Here is a 19998-nt window from a genome sequence, read left to right on the forward strand (position 1 = left end):
TTTCATGGGACATATTACCCCGATACTAGTGCTGTCCCCTCTAAAAACACCACTTGAATTTGAAATTATCGCATTCCTGCGTCCCCATTACATAATAATTAATGTAAATTACTATGACTGAAATATAATTATACTTGTGAAATATATACTTTTAGTTTGACCTTCGTTTTCGAGGTGTGGTAATCCTTGCCCCCGTTCCAGACGTTCCATGCCCCTATATTATTATGCTTTCACCTAGAAATGTAGTGGAGAGCAATATTGTCGCTGTTATTAAACAATATTATACTCTAAAAGGAAATGGCGCAACCACAAGGGGACAGGGGGGCATTGCCTTATGCCTTTTTCCAACCTTGGACGGAAATCAATTATGGGGGGGGGGGGCATACATTGAAGTAAAAAAAAGCAAGACTAGCAGAATCTATACTACAGTGCGTCCATTTCGATCTTCAGCCGAGAGATCGGGAGAAGCGTGACGGGCGGCGCTGACGGAGATGCCGACATTTGCGGCCTGTAATGCCCACTTATTTTTATGGACATATGCAGACATTTATATAAATATTGCAAAACGAGCACTAACCTGTGTTATAATTTATCATCTGTAATTCATCCAAGTTCTGCCCTTATATACACAAAAAAATACGCTTTAGAAACGATGTTAACCTTTTGAGTCCTAAGGCCATTTTCACAAGTAAGGCTCTCGGTCCCGAGCCGATTTTGAGCAAAATGCAGAGTTTCAATTAAATGAGTGTAGATCGGAGACTAATTGCCCTAGAGAGATGAGTGATATATCGTTGTACGCGGAATGAACCAGAGATTCACACTATATGAAATTTATTCAAATTCGGCGTATATATGGAGGGGGAAAGGGGGGAAATCTCCTGAAAATACTTTTTTTTAAAAAAAAAAAAAGGGTTTCGCCCACCCCCGCTCCCCCAAAAAAAGCATTTGAAAAGTTCAAAATGCACATAGAAATTATTGCTGGCATGTAAGGAACACAAAAATATTTGCATTATTATCATATGACCAATGTAACTTGAGTTGTACATCCCAAAAGAATGGTCGGCACGCCACTGATTCAAGCTTCAAAATGCAGCGGTACCTTGAAATGACTTTAGCTCAGAGACTATTTGCCCTGGAGATATGAACTATATACCGTTGTACGCAGAATGAATCACAGATTCAGACGATATATAATTTATGCACCTTCGGCGTACATATGGAGGGGGAAAGGGGGAAATTCCCTGAAAATACTTTTTTTAAAAAATGGGGTTTCGCCCCCCCTGCCCCCCCGAAAAAAAGGATATGAAAAGTTCAAAATGCACATAGAAATTATCGCTGGCATGTAAGGAACACAAAAATATTTGCATCATTGTCGTATGACCAATGTAACTTGAGTTGTACTCCCAAAAGGAATGGTGGGCACGCCACTGATTCAAGCTTCAAAATGCAGCGGTACCTTGAAATGACTATAGCTCAAAAACTAAATGCCCTAGAGATATGGAAGATATACCGTTGTACGCAGAATGAATCACGAATCACAGATTCAGACGATATATAATTTATGCACATTCGGCGTACATATGGAGGGGTAAAGGGGGGAAATCCCCTCAAAAATACTTTTCTTAAAAAATGGCGTTTCCCCCCCCCCAAAAAAAAAATTCAAAATGCACAAAATGCAAAATTTATGCAAATTTGGCGTAGAAATGTTTGAAATTTATATTTTCCCTTGAAAAGAGAAGTCCCTTTTCCCGCCTTTTCACCTCCATTTTCATGAAGAAAAAAAAAAGGTGCAAGAAATATTTCTGTTAAATACATGTGTTAGGAACAATATAAAAGAAAAAAATCGAAATTCTAGCCAAAGATAGAAAAGTTATAACGTAAAAACTACGACCTTGACACAGCGTCTCGATCGAGACGCTTGGGACCGTGAGGGTTACAGTTGGGTATCTCGTTCGAGACGCTTGGGATCCAAAAGGTTAAGAGCCACAGATAATAAAACATTTTAATCATAGTTTTGACCAGTAACGTCCTGCTTAAGTTTATATCCTTGAAAGAGTTTTGTGCCGATGGGGATCGTTTGGAGGTTTCGAATGTGCAACACTGTATCAAGATTACGCTGTAGACGAAACCGTTAAAAGCCAATGGTGTTCGTGAGCTTCCTTGCAATCCGAAATCTCCGAGCTCGAGTTTTTTGTTCCTTCGCGACAGAGCTGTGAATATAGTGGCGAGCAGATGTAAACCAAGAGCGTGTTAATTTCGTACTGTGCGCAAGAGTGTTATTATTGGTTACTTGCCGTTACTTGTTTGTGTTATTGCAGTGTGTATGTGTGTTGTGTCAGTGAGAGGATTGGAATGCCAGCCGCAAGGTTCACGTTACGAGGGGGCTGATAAGTTCTCGACCCGACCCAGAAGGACTTTAGCTACAATTTCAGGCTATTCAACGTATTCTCCCCGAAAGTCTACACACTTGGCACTTGGTGGATATCAGTTTGAACAACTCTTATAACACAGGTTAGTGCTCGTTTTGCAATATTTATATAAATGTCTGCATATGTCCATAAAAATAAGCGGGCATTACAGGCCGCAAATGTCGGCATCTCCGTCAGCGCCGCCCGCCACGCTTCTCCCGATCTCTCGGCTGAAGATCGAAATGAACGCACGGTAGTAGCAGGACAAAAGGATACTCAAGACGGAATTAGTTTTCACGTCCATCTTGCATTATTTCTTCCAGACGGTCAGGATCACTTGCAGGGGGTTACAGAGGGACAATTATCCCCTCGACTTTAAATTTTATACAAATAAAAATACATTTCGTAAAATTTTCTTTCTCGCTTCGCTCGCGGTACCTGCTTTTCTTGCAGTCTTGTCAACTTCCGAGCCGTAGCTAGGAAGTAGCGGGAGTTGGCCCTGGGCGCCGAACAATCTGATTGAGAAAAATTGTAAAAGAGAATGCCATGCCGTCCCATGAATTTTTTTGCGCCCTATTAAATCAATACTGTTTTCACTTTCAAAAATTTGGATCGAAAAATTTTCTTGCTCGCTTCGCTCGCAGTTTCTTTTCTCCAATACATTGTAAATTACTAGAGAGAAAGTAAGAACAAATAAGTAATTCAGACAGTTGCTGCTATAACAGTTTGGTTTGGAGGAAAACGAGCGCTCACATTTCAGAGACAATCTATATAATTTTTGCTGTTGGTTTGTTAAGGGGCGGATGAATAGATTACGTAATGTATTTAAATAATATGTTAATACCTAGGTATATATATATATAAATAATATACACGCGCGCGCGAACACACACACACACACACACACACACACACACACATATATATATATATATATATATATATATATATATATATATATATATATATATCACATTAATGCAAAAAACTAAAAGAGTGAGATAAAATGAGGCTTTTCTTTCCCGATCTGACTGAATTTTCAAGCCTTTGCCCCCCCCCCCCCCCACGTTATGTGAGAGTCTGCGCACGCCTATGATATTGGTACCTTCTTCTAATAATAAAAACAAATTAAAATAACTGTAATATTAAATTAATAATTAAAATATTAATTAATATTGTTATTACATGAATGGGAAAAAGACGGCATATGAATAGGAATATAACCGCACATATTCATTATCTAGCTCATGAATAGTTCAGATCGCTTCAGTTTGTATAAAAACAACTTCCCTGGCAAGGTGATTGTGAAACAGATAAAGAATTGAATATTTATTGAATAACGAAAAAGGATGTTAGATCCATTTGACGAAATGAAAAGCTCTTAATTTAATATTTAATCATATTACTTAAGTAGTGGTGTGCATAAATCTTATTTGATACAGTCATCCAAAGTTGTTTGACCCCAATGTAATCCTTCCCTTAGAATATGTTTGACGGAAATAAACGTCTCTCGATTATACGACAGATGATAAATAAAACAAGCATATTTACATTATTTAATTTTAGTACTTCGTAAGTCTCTCGTGGAAGATTCGGACTCCCTGGATACCCCGCCTCCCCAAAATAGTCCTTGGCTCTCAGTTGTATTGCGATGTTCGTCAATGTGTGTTTTTCTTCTTTCAGACACTCGGAAAAAGTTTTGTCTTATAACAGGAAACCTGTTATGGTCAGACTCTTGAGCGGGGGGAGATTAGCGGACAGGGAACCTTAGCCTTGTGATCTGCTTCTTTCGACAGAGCAACCCCTCCCTCCAGCAAAGTCTCAATGCAATGGATTTGCCTTCGAAGGGGGAAATGGAATCAATATTGGTAAGACTAGGAAGAATAAATGACATCTGTCCGCTGTTTTTTTCGAGCGACGCTGATACGGGCTCTTAAAGCCCGAAAGGGCAGAGAACTGACGGTGTATCGGAACGATACTTGTCTGTCTCTAGTATCATCTTTTTATGTCCTTTCACACAGGAAATATATATTAGTAAAGAAAACGTAAGGAGAGAAGTAAAACTTACCAATCTCTTGATTCTATATCAGGCGACTAATTGCAGTGCACTAATGCGCGATCTTGCAGTCGATCTACTTTCTGCAAATTATTTAAATGTATATAAACTACGCATATACGAGGGCCACTATTTATATTTTGAGCCTTGGCAACACTGATTGAAGTTAGGCGCGATTTGACGTTTGCACGGAATCGTCTGGCATTATTGACCATAACGTACTTCAAATGTTTTGTCAATAGCTTCATTTGTGTTGTTTATGTTGCCTTGGAGATTGCGCGAGAACAATAAAATGGAATTAACTCGTGAACATTTTCGTGCGATGATTTTTTTACGATTTTCGACGTGGATTATCAAGACAAGAGTGCATCGATTAACTTACTTCTACATTTGGCGATGAATCCCCATCCTTTGCCACTGTGAAACGCTGGTGTAACGAATTTAATCGTGGCCGTCATTCGTTCACCGACGAGATTCGCGAAGGTCATCCAAAATCAGTTGTTGTTCAAGAAAACATTGATGCTGTGCAAAACCTAATACTGCAAGATCGTCATGTGACATACTGTGAGATTGAGGCAAGCATAGGCATTAGTTCCACCAGCACATATAAAATATTACATGATCATTTAGCTGTGAGAAAGGTATGTTCTCGTTGGATCCCACACAATTTGACAAAAAAACTCAAAAAGACGCTCGCGTCAATTGGTGCAAACAAATGCTCAATAAATACAATCGTGGTGTTTCAAAAGATGTATATAAGATTGTAACAGGTGACGAATCATGGATATATGCATATGAGCCGGAACGTAAACAGCAGTCGACTGTATGGGTGTTTCAAGATGAACCCAATAAAACAAAAGTTGTTCGCACTCGAAGCACATTGAAACAAATGGTCGCCTGTTTTTTCGGGAAAACTGGTCATGTGCCAACTGTGCCTTTAGAGGAACGTAGAACGGTCAACTCTGAATGGTACACAACAATTTGTTTGCCAGAGGTCTTCGGTCAAATACGGAAAACAAACAAACGCCGTCGGATCATTCTTCATCAAGACAGTGCCAGCTGTCACACATCTCGTCTAACAACCGAATTTATGAACAGTCAAAAAATCGAATTGATGGGTCATCCGCCGTACAGTCCTGATTTGACACCCAATGACTTCTTCTTGTTCCCGAATGTCAAGAATAAATTGCGTGGACAACGATTTTCGTCGGCGGAAGACGCCGTTGATGAGTTCAAAAACCATATCATGGAGGTGTCTCAAGAAGATTGGAAAAACTTCTTTGACAAATGGTTCGAACGAATGCAAAAGTGTATTGACCATAAAGGAGAATACTTCGAAAAACAATAAAGCAGTTTTCAATGTCAAATTCCTGTTTTTTCATTGTTAGGCTCAAAATATAAATAGTGCCTCGTGGGCACAGTTATATCGCTTGGTGTGGAAGGAAATCCAAACTCATCACTACAAGTTGCAGAGTGAAAGCTGAAACACGCCTTCTGCAGTTATTCTACTCTGAAAAATGACCAGATCGTCTGACCAAGTCTAAATTTGGAAAGGGAAGGGGAGATTAGCCTAGGCTTGAATTTACAACTTACAAGATGCACCTTTTCTCATGGCCGATGACCTTTTTGACAGCAAGGGATCTCTAAAGAAAGCTCTTGTTTGGAAAGTGCAGCGGAAGATTTAAAGTTAAAGCTGTCTTCTTTGCCCCTCCCCGGTGCATTGTTATGTGGAACCACGAGCAAAACAACCTGCGCAGGCCCGCGACTCCTGTGCACCGTAGCCCCGCGAGTAGGGGAGGGTGAACCATGCATCCTTATGGCCCGAGGTGGAGGCTGGTGGAGGGAAGAAGGGAAAGCTGCGCGGGGACTTTTCGTCTCAAGGTTTTTTTTTATTGTGGTCGATCTATAGGTACAAAACCTGGCAGGCTTCACAGCAAAACTGGAAAGATAGCAGCGAATTCCTACGGGGATACTTGATTTGCAGAGACCTGACTGCGATGTCACATGCTTCATCATATGATTCAGCCTATCCATGATTACACCATTGATTATACTGTGTCGAGTTCCGAGACTGGAGCGATGGGAGTATCCTGTGAATGTGAATCATCTGTGATTGTTTTTGATTAGGAACTGTAGATTTTTTTTAACGACAAGTTAGTACTAATGTAAGCGGAAAAAATATAGTTTCGTATATAAGCCGTGGGAGACACTCTAATACATATGTGGACTTAGTAATATAATTATTTAGCTATATAAAAAGCATGACGGGATGGCTAATAAAAGATTTAGGTATGTAACGTTTCAGCTTATGTATAACCTAACCAAGGATAACTACACGTCTACATAAAATTTTGAAGTAAGACCAGATAATCCTGATGCACAGTATAAAGAAACGGGTACTATTATAGTATGGGGGAGACACCTATAAATCATATTTTTCGCACTTTTTTACATTGCTAATTGTACTATTTTGGGTAACATTATAGTATAAGGGAAACGGATTTCTTCAAATTTACATGAGAAAGTACTTACGGAAATCATTTGCTGTAGCGTTGTGGAAGTTCGTGAATGTAGTTTTGATCCATTTTAATGCGAATACATGTTGTTTTCTGTGAAAATCTCTGTCCGACACTCTGTTTCTGCTGCTGCCATTTTCTTTCTGCACGAGAGCACAATGTTCTGTATGTTAAGATGACATAACCCCATAGTCAGTGTTTCAAACTCACCATGTTTTCACTATAACATGACGTGTCGAGACTTTTTTTTTTAACTATGCTTCCCTAACCTAACCTTACGGAAAATGGTTTTTGGGGCTAACGTCAATGGTTTGTGAGGCTATTAGAATAATTTCAAATCCAGGCACGAAAGTAGGTATTTTCCGGTGAACGAGGTTGCAACCATGCATAAATCAACAAAACACTCGCACAATGCGCCCTGAACCAGTATGCTATCGCCTGCCACAATGTGTTACAGAATCGAAATAACAAGTAACAGTAAGTACTCGTAAATGTAAGAAATATACATTATCTTAGTTAGAAATGCATTATTTCATCTTAGGAAATGTTCCGCATTCCAAAATAGTACGTTAGCAATGTAAAAAAGTGCGAAATATATGATTTATAGGTGTCACCTCCATACTATAATAGTACAGGGCCTTGAAATATTACACAATTCCCTTTAATTTGTTTTCTTCTTGATTTTTGTTATTTAACATAGCCTTTTTGTCACTTTTGGCTAATTGCAACAATGAATATGAGTGATTATATGATTAAATTCAATAAGTTCACAAAGAACATCCATGGCCCAGGCCCGGATTCAACCCCCAAAAACCCTGGCATCGTAGCATTCAACCACACCACCATGGAGGTATTCCCTTCTTATATATTTCTCTTTTGCTTATCTTTTTAATTTAACAGATTAGCCTTCCCATCTCTCTTGTTCTTACTGTTTTTTGTGTTTCCTTACTTTCTTACCATAAAACATCAATACATTGTGAAATAATATTAAAATATTAATCAATACTGAGAATTTATTTGTATCTTGCTCCAGCTGTAGTAATTATCTCATCAATGCATCAAATATGAAAAATCCCCAGAATTTGGCTATTTTCAATTATCAAAGTGTTTGGCACTTTGCATCATGAGCAGATTGCATGCATTATTTGCTTCTAAGCAATAAATATAAGCTTTACATTAAGGACTACTTTTTAAATCTACAAGTATTTCTTTGCAAACTAACAATACTATTAATTTAAAAGGCACTAGCAGTTTGACAGAATTAAACAATTCATCTGAGTCAGTAACGCGTCTGACTGCCATGCTAAAGGTCCCGGGTTCGATCCCCGGCCGGTTCAAATCCGGGAACTTTTCTAACGTTGGAAGCAGCCCCGGCAACCACCCAGCATCTAATAACATGGGTACCTGGGGGAAACCCTGGGGGGGGGGTAAAGGCAGTCGGGGTCGTGATGCTGATCACATCACCTCCACTCACGACCGGATCAAGAAAGTGTGGGGCGTTATCCCCACACTCCCTATACGCCTTCATGGCATGGTGCTATGCACATGGGAACACTTTACCTTTTTTTATCTGGATGTTTTACAGGACGCTGTTGAAAAATATGACATATTTGTTTTTTTTGGAGTAGCATCGCAGACCACAGGTCAAGACCCTCAAAAAATGGACTGTCCTGTGAAAATCAGGACGTCTGATCATCACCCTAATTTTTTTTATGATTCAATTTCTGTGTGTTCCTATTAACACATACTTAAGAGTCTTAGTGATTGGCTGATTACTTCCTGCATCTTGTCTGAGAACAATTTTTCCCTTTCCTACACCCCTACATTATTATTGTTTGCAGGCAGCCATCCATTTACTGTTGTCTTGGATACAGGCTGCTGCTGTTGCCATCTACTTCATGTGCTTGTGGTGCAAAGAGGTATTATGTCGCTAAATGTTTCATTATTAGGTAGGTGGGTAAGAGCTATTAGCATTAAAATAGCATCCTTCAATACTTCCAACACCTGATCGGTCAAAATCTGGTCCCAAGCATGAAACCCCTTAAATCTCGCCTGAAAATATTCTAAATCTCCACATTTTGGAGATGACCAGAAACCTAGAGTAGTTGCCTGCTGCAAAGCTCGCGTGTGCTACTTTTGAAATCGTAATTTCTGCAGTAAGTAATACTTACTGTAGCTTTTAACTGCTAATTGGTTTCCCCAAGCTTCCACCTTACTTCCTAATACCCTCATAAAACTTGCAAAAGTCATTGTAAACATTCGGAACCATTACCTTAAATTAGTTCTTTAATTTATCGGATCGAATAAGTAACGGGTGCATGCCCTTGCTGGTTAGGATGTGCAACCGTGTCTACAATAATTCAAGTTATGAATTGATTTTATCACAGCAGAAATGATTGCTAAGTCATCCGACTTCTGAGACTTTGTCATGAAGGACTATGCCTAAGTCATCCGACTTCTGAGACTTTGTCATGAAGGACTATGCCACACTCTTCTTTACAAGTTTGATTTGTTTATATCTCTTCATCCTGCACCATCGCTGTGCGGTCTAAGGCATCAGGCTTTGGGATCCAGCTAGGGGACGCATGGAGGTTAGAGTTTCATGGGGGGAGTGTAAGAAATTTTCTCCTGAGATTTCAGCCTCTGTGTGGAACCGGTGGCCACCCACAACTTTGAGGTAATTGGGGAGCTACAAATCAGTAAGTTAATCTGGTCACAAAAAACCTACGTTGACGTCTGGGGGTTTGTTGGACTCGCCACACACCACTGGTTACTGTTTGAATGATCACCCACCTCTGATGAGGCTGACAGTCTGTAGGCAGGCACTGGCTCTCAAGGGCAGTTGCATCATGAGCTATTATTATTATTATTATCATCTCTTCACCCTGGGCCTGACCCACCTCTCCTGAAGAATTAGGAGAGCGGAGGTTATCTTCAGTGTGTTGCGATGCCTAAATTTGAGACCTTCATCTGCAAGAAAGATTGTCAAAGTTCTCCCATTCCCTTTTGACTTTTGAACACCATCATTGTGTGACAGCAGTTCCACTTGTACCAGCTCTACTGCGGAAACCAGCTGCTGTCAGAAAACTGGTTCTCCTGAGCAGTCTTTCCCACTGAGACCACTGCCACACTTCATTTACTGCACCATCAACAACTCTGTGTGCATGCAAGAGGGGAAGAGAGCTTGTACATGCATGTATTCTGCTGGATCTCTTAATACTTTTCATTGAAGAATAAATGTATACTCATATCATATTGCATGCATTCTATAAGGTTCAAGAATATTTGGTAACAGTTCCATTTCCGCAAAACTTATTTCTTCAATTTTACAGAAGAAACTGTAACTACTTACGGAAATGAGTTTCTGTGCCATTTTCAAAGTTCGTGAAGGTATTTTCTTTCATCGTTGAATCTATTCGACCAGGAATTCATGTATTTTTGAAGAGAAATATATCTCCGACGCACAATTGCCATTGCTCCGTACGTTTCATGACGTAACCCCCTGTCAGTGTTTCCAACCATGCCGTTGTTTTGCAAGAAGTGAAGGTGATTTTTTTAAAAAACAAACAAAAAAACAACTGTATCTCGTTGTTTTATGAACAAAATTTTAACTTTGCTTACCTAACCTTGCCAGAAATGGTTAATGAGGCTATCCATAAATGGTTTTCAGGGCTATCTGTCAATGGTTTTTGGGGCTATCCATCAATGGTTTGTAGGTCTATTCAGGTATTTTTCGGTTATGAAGGTTGGAAACACTGCATACCCACATGATCCACCATGCGACTCAAGCGGTGCTTGCCATATTGTGTGTTATGGAAGCGAAAAAAGGAAGAACAATAATTACTGTTAATGTGAAAAATTGAAATTATTTTCGTGAAAAAAAAATGCCACCTTAAACAATGTTTCGCAATGCAAAATAGGTAAGTAGGGATGTTAAAAATGACGAAATAAATGAGTGAGAGGTATTTTGCGGAGATGGAAAAGATAATGAATATTTTTTGTAACAACACAAAATGCTGAATTTGGAATATCTGGATGTATTACTTCTGTGTCAAATCCGGTATATTATGTGAAAATTTAATAATAAACTTCAAACATTTCTGTCTTAATTGTGCCCAAGGCACTTTTTTAATGTCTGAATGATGAAAAAAACTTTGAAAGGAATCCTAACTTGTTTACTAAATAATTTTTACTTTCAAATAACTCAAATATTCATGAACATCATATACTACTAACATACTAACTAACGTAGTATAAGTTCTGCTAGAGGACCAGCTTCTCCTGACTGATTTGCCTTTTTGAACGTAGGTGGGAGCGTATGAATATTAAATGTTTTCACGTTAGTTTCTTGCAGTGTTTTTTCAGTAAGTATTTCTAACCTGTTTACTGACTTCACCTTCTACAAGGTAACCAGAAAAATTGTTCTTGCCATTTTTGATCATCAGAATCAAAAAGGTATGCAAAGAATGTCACATACTGTTAGTCCTCAAAGTAATCCCCATCGGCATCCAGCACCTTTTGTCAACATGCCTCCAGCTGTGCAGTGCCCTGGCGATAAGTCTCGTGGTCTCCGACGGAAAGAAGTCCGTGAGTGCTTGCCGCAAGTCTGCCTCATTTGCGAAGGATTTCCAATGAAGGTGGTTGTCCAGGGAATGGAAGAGGTGATAATCTGCTGGCTCAAGGTCTGGGAAGTACCGTGGATGGCACAGTGTCTCCCAGCCAAGTCACTGTATTGGTATCCTGCTTGGCATTGTCATGAAGAAGCAGTACACACTTGCGATTAACCAATGCTGGCTCTTTATGCTTCAGTCTCTGTTGCGCACATTGCAACTGCTGCGAGTAGAGGTCCCCAGTGATGGTTTGGCCCGTTGGTAGCAGCTCATAGTGCACCACTTGGCGACTAGTCCACCATACGGAGCATGATCTTGCATGGGTGTGAAGGTGGTCTTGTGGTGTGAGGCACAAAGTCCCGTGTTGACAACCAATGTCAGGCACACTTGGGAGTGTCATATTGGACCCACTTTTCGTAACTGGTGAGCACTCGACCGAATATGGGTGTGTTGCTGTGCCAAGAAAGCAACGAGAAACAGGCTGTCACTCATTGCTTCTTGCTTTCTGACAGTGTATGAGGTACACTCTTGCTCAACTTGAACGTCTTTCCTATGTGATGCAGGTGCAATCTGGCTGTTTTATCGGAAACCTGGAAGTTGTTAGTAAGCTCACCATACCTTAGGCTGCTGTCCTCCTGTATGGCTGCCTTCAGGCCCTCATCATCCAGGACCTATGGTCTGCGACTGCTGGGTTCATCACAAAGTGACAGATCTCCAAACCTGAACTTATGGAACCAATTCCTATTGGTGCGTTCATTCACAGCATTATCCCCAAAAGCTTGACATATTCAGCGACTTGATTCTGCTCTGGACAAGCCCACCTTAAAGTCATAAACAGACAACCCCAAACGAGCTGCTTCAACACTTCCATTTATCTTCGCCCCGGCTCAAGCTATGGCTGCTATGAGTGCACAATGTGTGTGTATTGGGCAAAACCAATCTCCCCACTCCCACCCTGACCACTTTTCTGGCACGTGGCACATATTTTCCTATCAGTGATCACTTCTTCCCATGTGATGTTAAAAATGGCAAGAACTTTTTTGGTTACCTTGTACAACAAGATTTTTTACCACTGCTAGTATTTTGAGAATAAAGGAAGTGTTACTTATGTTAAGTTACAGTGTTTCTTTTCTGTTTTGTATTCACCCCCATGAAGTAAAATATAAAAACATAATTTTCTTAGAATTGGTGTTGTTAGGGCATATTTATGCTAATTATAGTTCATAAGTGTGTGTGTGTTTTTAATGAATATTTTAGTGTCATAAAACTTTTAAAACTCATAAAAGAATCCTCACTCTACTCATGACCATTGTGTGTGCATGAGAGTTTGATTGTAGAGCATTGTCTACATAAGGGTTACTTAATTTATTATTGTGAGAGTGTAATTATTATCATATTTGTAATTTTTGTATTTTCCTTTGCAGCAAGCAAGCAAAAGCCATAGTGATTGTGGCAGCATGTGTCATTATATATAATGAATTGATCAGTTATTACCTTCAGTCATTGAAATGGCCGGACCTTCAATGTCTTTCCAAGACCCATTGTGTGAGAATTTTGTTGGTTGCCGATGCACAGATCATTGGAGAGCAATTTGAGCCACTAGGCTTGGTGGCAAGATGGGACAGTGACAAGTAAGCATATATTTTTGTGTTTATTTTTATGACAGTATACAGGGTGTAATGAAACTACAAGGCGAGACTTCAGGAATGGAAGAGAAAAATCAGCATGGCTTTGGAAATGGGTTAATAATTTAATTTCCAGACCCATGCTTTGGAAGCTTGAGGCCTTGTGCAATGGCATGTCACATGCCCCTAATGGTAAAAGAGTCTTCATATTTCAGATAACAATTTATGTGATGATTTTTTTTAATGATGAACTATATTTGAAATAAATTGTAGAAAATAATTAATACTTGTAAATATTTATTTTTTTGATAATCAAGAGTCAATGTGACTGCCACATAGATATTTACCAGGTAAGGATTTTAGGTAAGTGGATTTTTCCTCATGTAGTGTGAAGGGTGCAAAATTGCCATATGTGACAATGCACCCAAACATTTTAACTCATTCATTTACAGATATTTCCTTTTTTCGTGTTTTGATTCTAGCATGTTTTTTCAACTAGTTAACATTACAAAATAATTCTGTACATTTGGTTTCTTAAACTATAAGTAGGAAGGAAGTTGTATTGCCATTAGGTATTTGTAGAAAATGCAGGTTTCGAGTACCAATAGCATTCCTATTTTCCTTATTCATTCCAAACTTATGGAAATAGAACACATTCTAGTTGTCAAACTAAGCTTCCCATTGAGTTAGAGAGCAATAATTTCGGTCCTGGTACCTAGTCCAATGTTCAGAAAAGCAATCTTTGTAGGGAATCTAGCTTAACCTTTAGAGGTCAGATGGTCGATATTTTGACCAGCAGCGTGCGGCAGCAATTAACATGCCATTTCTTGAAAACTGCACGTGATATTTCAGTACTTTCTTTTTTAGTATACATGTATACAATATATTCATTGCTACTATTATTAACAAGTGCCATTTAAAAAAGTCCTTTGTTTGCCTTCATTACCCCGTAATGTTATGAGATAGATTTATATAAATGGCTCTAATTTCTAAAGTAAAGGTTAAGGGGATATAGGCTTAACTCTCTGCAATCTGCTTGACAGACCCTGTACATCACATAATTTTATTTTGAAATGTCGAAAAAATTACCCAGAAAATCCTGATATTGTGCTTCAGTTTTATCTTTGCAGCACAGAAGCACAGTTAAATCAATAAAAAATAAAAATATGAATGCAGAGCATGTAGCATTGATACCTGTCATTCTTTTTCCAATATATATTAACAATAATAGTAAACGTTCATATTTCTTTTAGTAGTATAAATGTTAGGTGGGGGCAGATTAATGAGAACTCCCAACTGTATTGTTCAATATCTCTATTTAATTCCATATAAGCTTAATTGCAATTATTGTCACAATATGTGTGAACTTCCACTATACACTGTATTGTGAAAATTGTTCTTGTTTATATTACAATGCTTTGTAATTTTTCTTGTTATTTATTTTTAAATAAATTTTCCAGGTATCTTTCTAAGACCTTTCGCCTGGCATTACATCACTTTCAACCTCATGCTATTGTGTACTTGGGAGACCTTATGGATGAGGGTACTTATGCAACTAGCCAGGAATATATGCGTTACACAGAGAGGTTCTTCTCAATTTTTCCTTCCTACCCTGAAATAAAGGTGAGAATTGTTTATATTGTTCATTTTTGTACATAGCAATATTTTATTATGAATACACAGCATGGTTGTTGGGAATTGAAAATTATTGAGGGAGTAAAGTAGTGATTTCCTGTATAGGTTAGCTATTTATTATTCTGTTACCAATGTGCCAATATATTGTAATGAGAAAAAAATGGGGTATGGAGTTCAGTTAGTTATTTAAGGCTAGGCTAATGTTCTCATGGCAACATCATAATTAATGAAAGTCATTCACTTTGGCACAACATAAGGTTTCCATAAGTTCACTTGAATTCTTCAGCGTTAAATTGTGAAACAGGATCATTTACATGTTGGAGATTGCAGCATTAAAAATAAACAAGTAGGTAACCTTAGGAAGGTTGAAATGGTTGTAGTACTACATGTAATAGGTAACGGTTAAAATTTCTGTGGGAAGAACCTATTTTACCCTCTGCCTTTTACATGCACTTTTATACTGCAGTTTCCGATATGAAACACATGTTTAAATGCTTCTAACAGTCATAAACTATGAGAATTCTCTTTAGTTCTTTATAAATTAGCACAGACATTTTTCTATTGATCGATCCTAAAGAAAGTGTTAATATATATAAATGATGTAAACTATGAATTATTCACCCTCAGTGCTAGGCGGTGTCGCAGGACTGCTAGACCACTGAGTTACACAATCTGAATGGTGATTTCACAGATGCTTGCATTTGAGATTTTACGTTGTAGGCAGGGGGTTGTGTTAAAGGCTTGCTTTCGACCACAGATAGTACGACAGTTGGCAACTCGTAGCGACATTTCTTCTTTTGTAGGTGTCAATAGCTAAAGGTTTGTCACTGATTCGTTAATTCTTGTTTCAGTCCATTTACCTACCAGGCGACAATGATATTGGTGGTGAAGGTGCTGATCCTGTCACAAAAACAAAACTTCAAAGATATTCTCGAACATTTTCTCAACCAGATGTTTTCCACATTAAAAGTATGGATATAATCAAGGTAAGAAAACTTAAGATTCTTAAACAAGTTGTAGGATTGTTGCAACTAAGTCAAATGTAGAGGTGTACTTGAACCCAATTAAATTTCTTGGGCTGTATTGAAATGCATTAAAACTCTAAGAATGAAAGTATTTTTAACATTTTATTTCTATCACATAGGGTGTTCATAAGAATAATGTTGTTTTTGTGTTATAAATGTATATTCACAATGTAATTGTAAATATAAAACCACAATGAAGTGCACTGTTATTTGAAATAATTTCAAAATGCTGGTTTATTTTTCAATGCAAAATTCATCACAGGCGTTTGTTTATTTACATTTATTAAGCATGTAAAGTTAATCTGAATTAAATGTTTACTATTTTTATATAAGTATGTGCACAGTTTATCTGTATTGGCAAATTTTATGCAAGTAGTCCAGCATTATTTGTAAGAAATCATATCTGTAAATTCTTATTTTTCATTAACAAGAATTAATACATTTAACTCAGGTATATAATGAATATACAAATAAGAACAACATATTGGACGTTTGGTTAACAGTATTTTGGCTGTTCACCAAGTTTGAACAGCCAAATACTTTATTTTACACTAATTAATGTTGTAATGCCAATTGTGGATTTTTGTTATTTCTATTTACAATTATGTCCATATATTTTCAATTGGTAAGTACACGTAATAAACATTAATAATTAGGTGTGGATTTCATGCACAGCTGTGTCTCAGACAATCATGTTGTTTTTGTTCTAGGTGAATAGGTTAACTCACACAATACCCAATCTTTCATCAGAGATGTCATTGTCACCTGGACATAGGACACGAGCTGTAGTTACTCATCTTCCTCTACTCTTCCTGCCTAGTCAGTTTGTTGACCAGGTAAGACATACTCTATTAGCATCAATAGCATTCGGTCAAATTATACGGACATATATTTAGAAATTGAAAAGCCAAATAAAATGTGATGCAATTGTTCAAATTACAATGGAACCTCAACGTTCCAGAAATTGAAATTTTTTGCTTTATTATATCATCCCAAAAGTTATAAAAATAATTTCAGGTATTATCAGAGTTTATAGTTGCATCTTGTGTCCCATTTATTGCTTTCTTCACAATGCTTTGTCTTTAGTGATGAAGTTACAAAAATTCATTTCAGGTAATGTTTAGAGCCATATATTTATAGTGAATAAAAGATCAAGATTTCAATACATATTTTGGGATCACAAGCAGTATGGTAATATGGCATTTCAGTGTTTAAATGGTGAATAAAATCGTAAATTTGATTTAAAAACTATACTTATTACACAAAATTAACATTTCACTTCTAATATCATATTTATATAGTTATCAGAGTATTAAGTTTATTTGTACTACAGCAAAATTAATAAATTTTCCATGATTTGCATAACTTGCAGGATAATTCAGACCTCAGAAAGTGTTGCGTTGGTATATAAACCCTAAATTTTGTGTTTAACAGTTTATTTCTCATCATTTCATGACAAAACATGGTAGCAAAATGCACCTCACACCTTTCAAAATCTTGAAAAATTATCATGACGATGTGTTATTTCACATTACGTGTTTTCGTCAAAATCTAAATATGCAAACCCCTTATCAGGTTTAGTAGTTACGTCTTGTGTCTGGTTTATTACTTTCTTCACAATGTTTTGGCTGTGTCTGTAGTGATTAAGTTTATAAAAATTCTGCTTCATTTCAGGTATTATCAAGAATCCATCCACAGATAATATTTTCTGCTCATGACCATGAGGCTCTTCATTTACACACAGATTTATTAACAGGGTCAGAGAAGTTTGTCGAGTCTATATCTCCAAAGAAAAATATTGTATGGACTCTGCATTTAAGTAACCATTCAATACATGAAGTGATGGTTCCTACATGCTCGTATCGGATGGGATTGCCAAACATGGGCTATGGAGCAGCTGTTATGGGTAAGTTTTTTCACTTTTGCCATATGCAATTATGAACATGCAGTTTTTATGACACAGTTGTATGTAATGTACTTATTTTAATGACAGTAGAAATAATGAAGACCCTTTTTTTTTTACTAACATTTTATTTATTTAATGCTTTATATTTACCAGCACTTCAAGGCACAGACCTTTATAATTTGTGACGTTCACAAGTCAATCATTTGCACGATCACATTTAGTTCATAAATATTTGAAATAAAACGCGAAGGTGAAGATACATCTTCTATAGGTCTATATATTAGTGAAATAACTGAGTAATATGCAGTTCACTATTACCTATATTTCCATTTTTGCCAGACACACTACTACATAATGACTATTGATTCTCGTTGCTATATCAACGTTAGAATTCCAAATATCTCGTTTATACAGCGTATAGTGCAATGAATAACATAAAACATAATTAACGTTGTACAAAGTAATAATTATACATTTTTTAAACATTAATATAAAGTGATTTTTATAATATGAAATTAATAATTTCAATAAACATATAATTATATTGTGCGGATTCACAGAACCGTCACAACATTCCCCTGCTCCGGGAAAATGAAAACTACGAAACAACGAGGAGGAGTTTTCATTTATAAATCAGTCAGATGTTATCAACATAACTAAAACAAAGTTACAAATGCACAATATTATCTGACATTCGACAACAACTTGCACATAAACAGATTTGTGCCTAACAGGTAATAACAAATCAGATCATAATAGAACATTCAATTGTACAAAATAATAAACAGAATGGTTTCCTTTTTCCAGTATCTACTCTCATAAATTTAATTTTCAGACAAGAGTTGATTCCTCTTTTCTTCCGAACAGTTAAACACTCGAAGATTAGAAAAGTTCACCTTGTCATAATATTGCTGGTTCATTGTGTAAAGAATTGCATTATTGTCCTTAATTTCCTTGACAAGGAATGGCCCAATATACAAGTTGAACAATTTATGAATCTGGCTGTTAATTTTGGAACTAACTTGCCTATTTTTTATCATAACCAAATTTCCTGTTTGAAGTTTGATCGAGTTCAATGCATTCTTAATCTTCCTACTTCTTCTAGATTGTCTAGTCCTGATTTCTGCTAAAAACAATTTGCGTTTCCATGGCAAAGATTTAATTTGTTCTGGCCAGCTGATTTCTTCAAATATTGAGTCCTTCATATCTTCATGTAAGAAAAGTTCACTAGGAGATAATCCGGTAACTGAAGAGCATGAATGATTTAATAACTGAATAATAGAATTTATTTTTGGATACCAACTGGTGTGATTATTATTGCAGAATAATCGCAGTAACCTAACAATCTCCTTATTGTACCTCTCAATAGGATTAGATTTCGGATTGTATGTAGTGGTAGTAATATGCTTAATTTTCCTTGAATCCATGTAGGCTTTCCACTCATTTGATGTAAATTGGCTTCCACAATCTGATAATAATACATTACATACAGGGTAATGTTTAAAATATTGTTCTTCAAAACGATTGATAATTTCCCTGGCAGTCGCTTTTCTTAACGGATAAATCATAACAAACTTTGACATAACGTCTACAATTGTGAGGAGATATTCATATGTACGTGATCTTGGTAATTTTCCGATTAAATCAATAGAGAGGAAATCGTGTGGTTGGTGCGAAACGACGTGATATTCATCTCTCCGCAACGGCCGACCTACAATCTTTGTTCGTGCACATTCTAAGCAATCTTTCAGGTAATTTCTAATTGATTTTCTCATGTACGGCCAAAAATATGCTCTTCTACAAGCTGTTAAAACCTTCTGATAACCAAAATGTCCATTTAAATCATGCATTTTGTGCAATACCAAAGGTATAAGCTCACGTGGCACTACAAGTTTACAAATTTCATCTGAATTGGGTTTATAAAAAAGAATTTTGTTGTGAAGAAGATACTTTGTAAAGTCTTTATCCGTTGTACTATCTTCCAGGTGAGAAATTATATTATTGCATTTTTCATCTGCTCGTTGAGCTTTTAACCAAATAGAAGAAGTATCATCTTGTGAATCTTCCACAATTACTTGATTGATATATAATTTATCATCAAGTGCAGAATAAGAAGTACAAGGCGGAAATCTACTCAACGTATCAGCAATATTATTCGAAACTCCTGGGACATGATATAACGTGAAATCAAAACACTGCAGTTTGAGAGCCCATCTC

General features: G+C 37.1%; 1 protein-coding gene across 1 annotated transcript in view; it reads left to right on the forward strand.

Moving 5' to 3' along the window:
* The first annotated feature begins 6576 nt into the window (after nucleotides 1-6576).
* Mppe (Metallophosphoesterase) overlaps nucleotides 6577-19998 on the forward strand; it is a 32748-nt gene continuing 19326 nt past the window's right edge. The window contains exons 1-6 of the mRNA XM_083131206.1: nucleotides 6577-6753; nucleotides 13015-13221; nucleotides 14676-14838; nucleotides 15702-15836; nucleotides 16586-16711; nucleotides 17550-17781. Coding sequence (XP_082987332.1) covers nucleotides 6734-6753; nucleotides 13015-13221; nucleotides 14676-14838; nucleotides 15702-15836; nucleotides 16586-16711; nucleotides 17550-17781 — 883 coding nt within the window. The 5' untranslated portion in view covers nucleotides 6577-6733. The remainder of the gene's footprint in view (nucleotides 6754-13014; nucleotides 13222-14675; nucleotides 14839-15701; nucleotides 15837-16585; nucleotides 16712-17549; nucleotides 17782-19998) is intronic.

The sequence above is a fragment of the Lepisma saccharinum genome, chromosome 11, assembly GCF_977018435.1.
Source record: "Lepisma saccharinum chromosome 11, izLepSacc3.1, whole genome shotgun sequence".
In the NCBI taxonomy this organism is placed as follows: Eukaryota; Metazoa; Arthropoda; class Insecta; order Zygentoma; family Lepismatidae; genus Lepisma; species Lepisma saccharinum.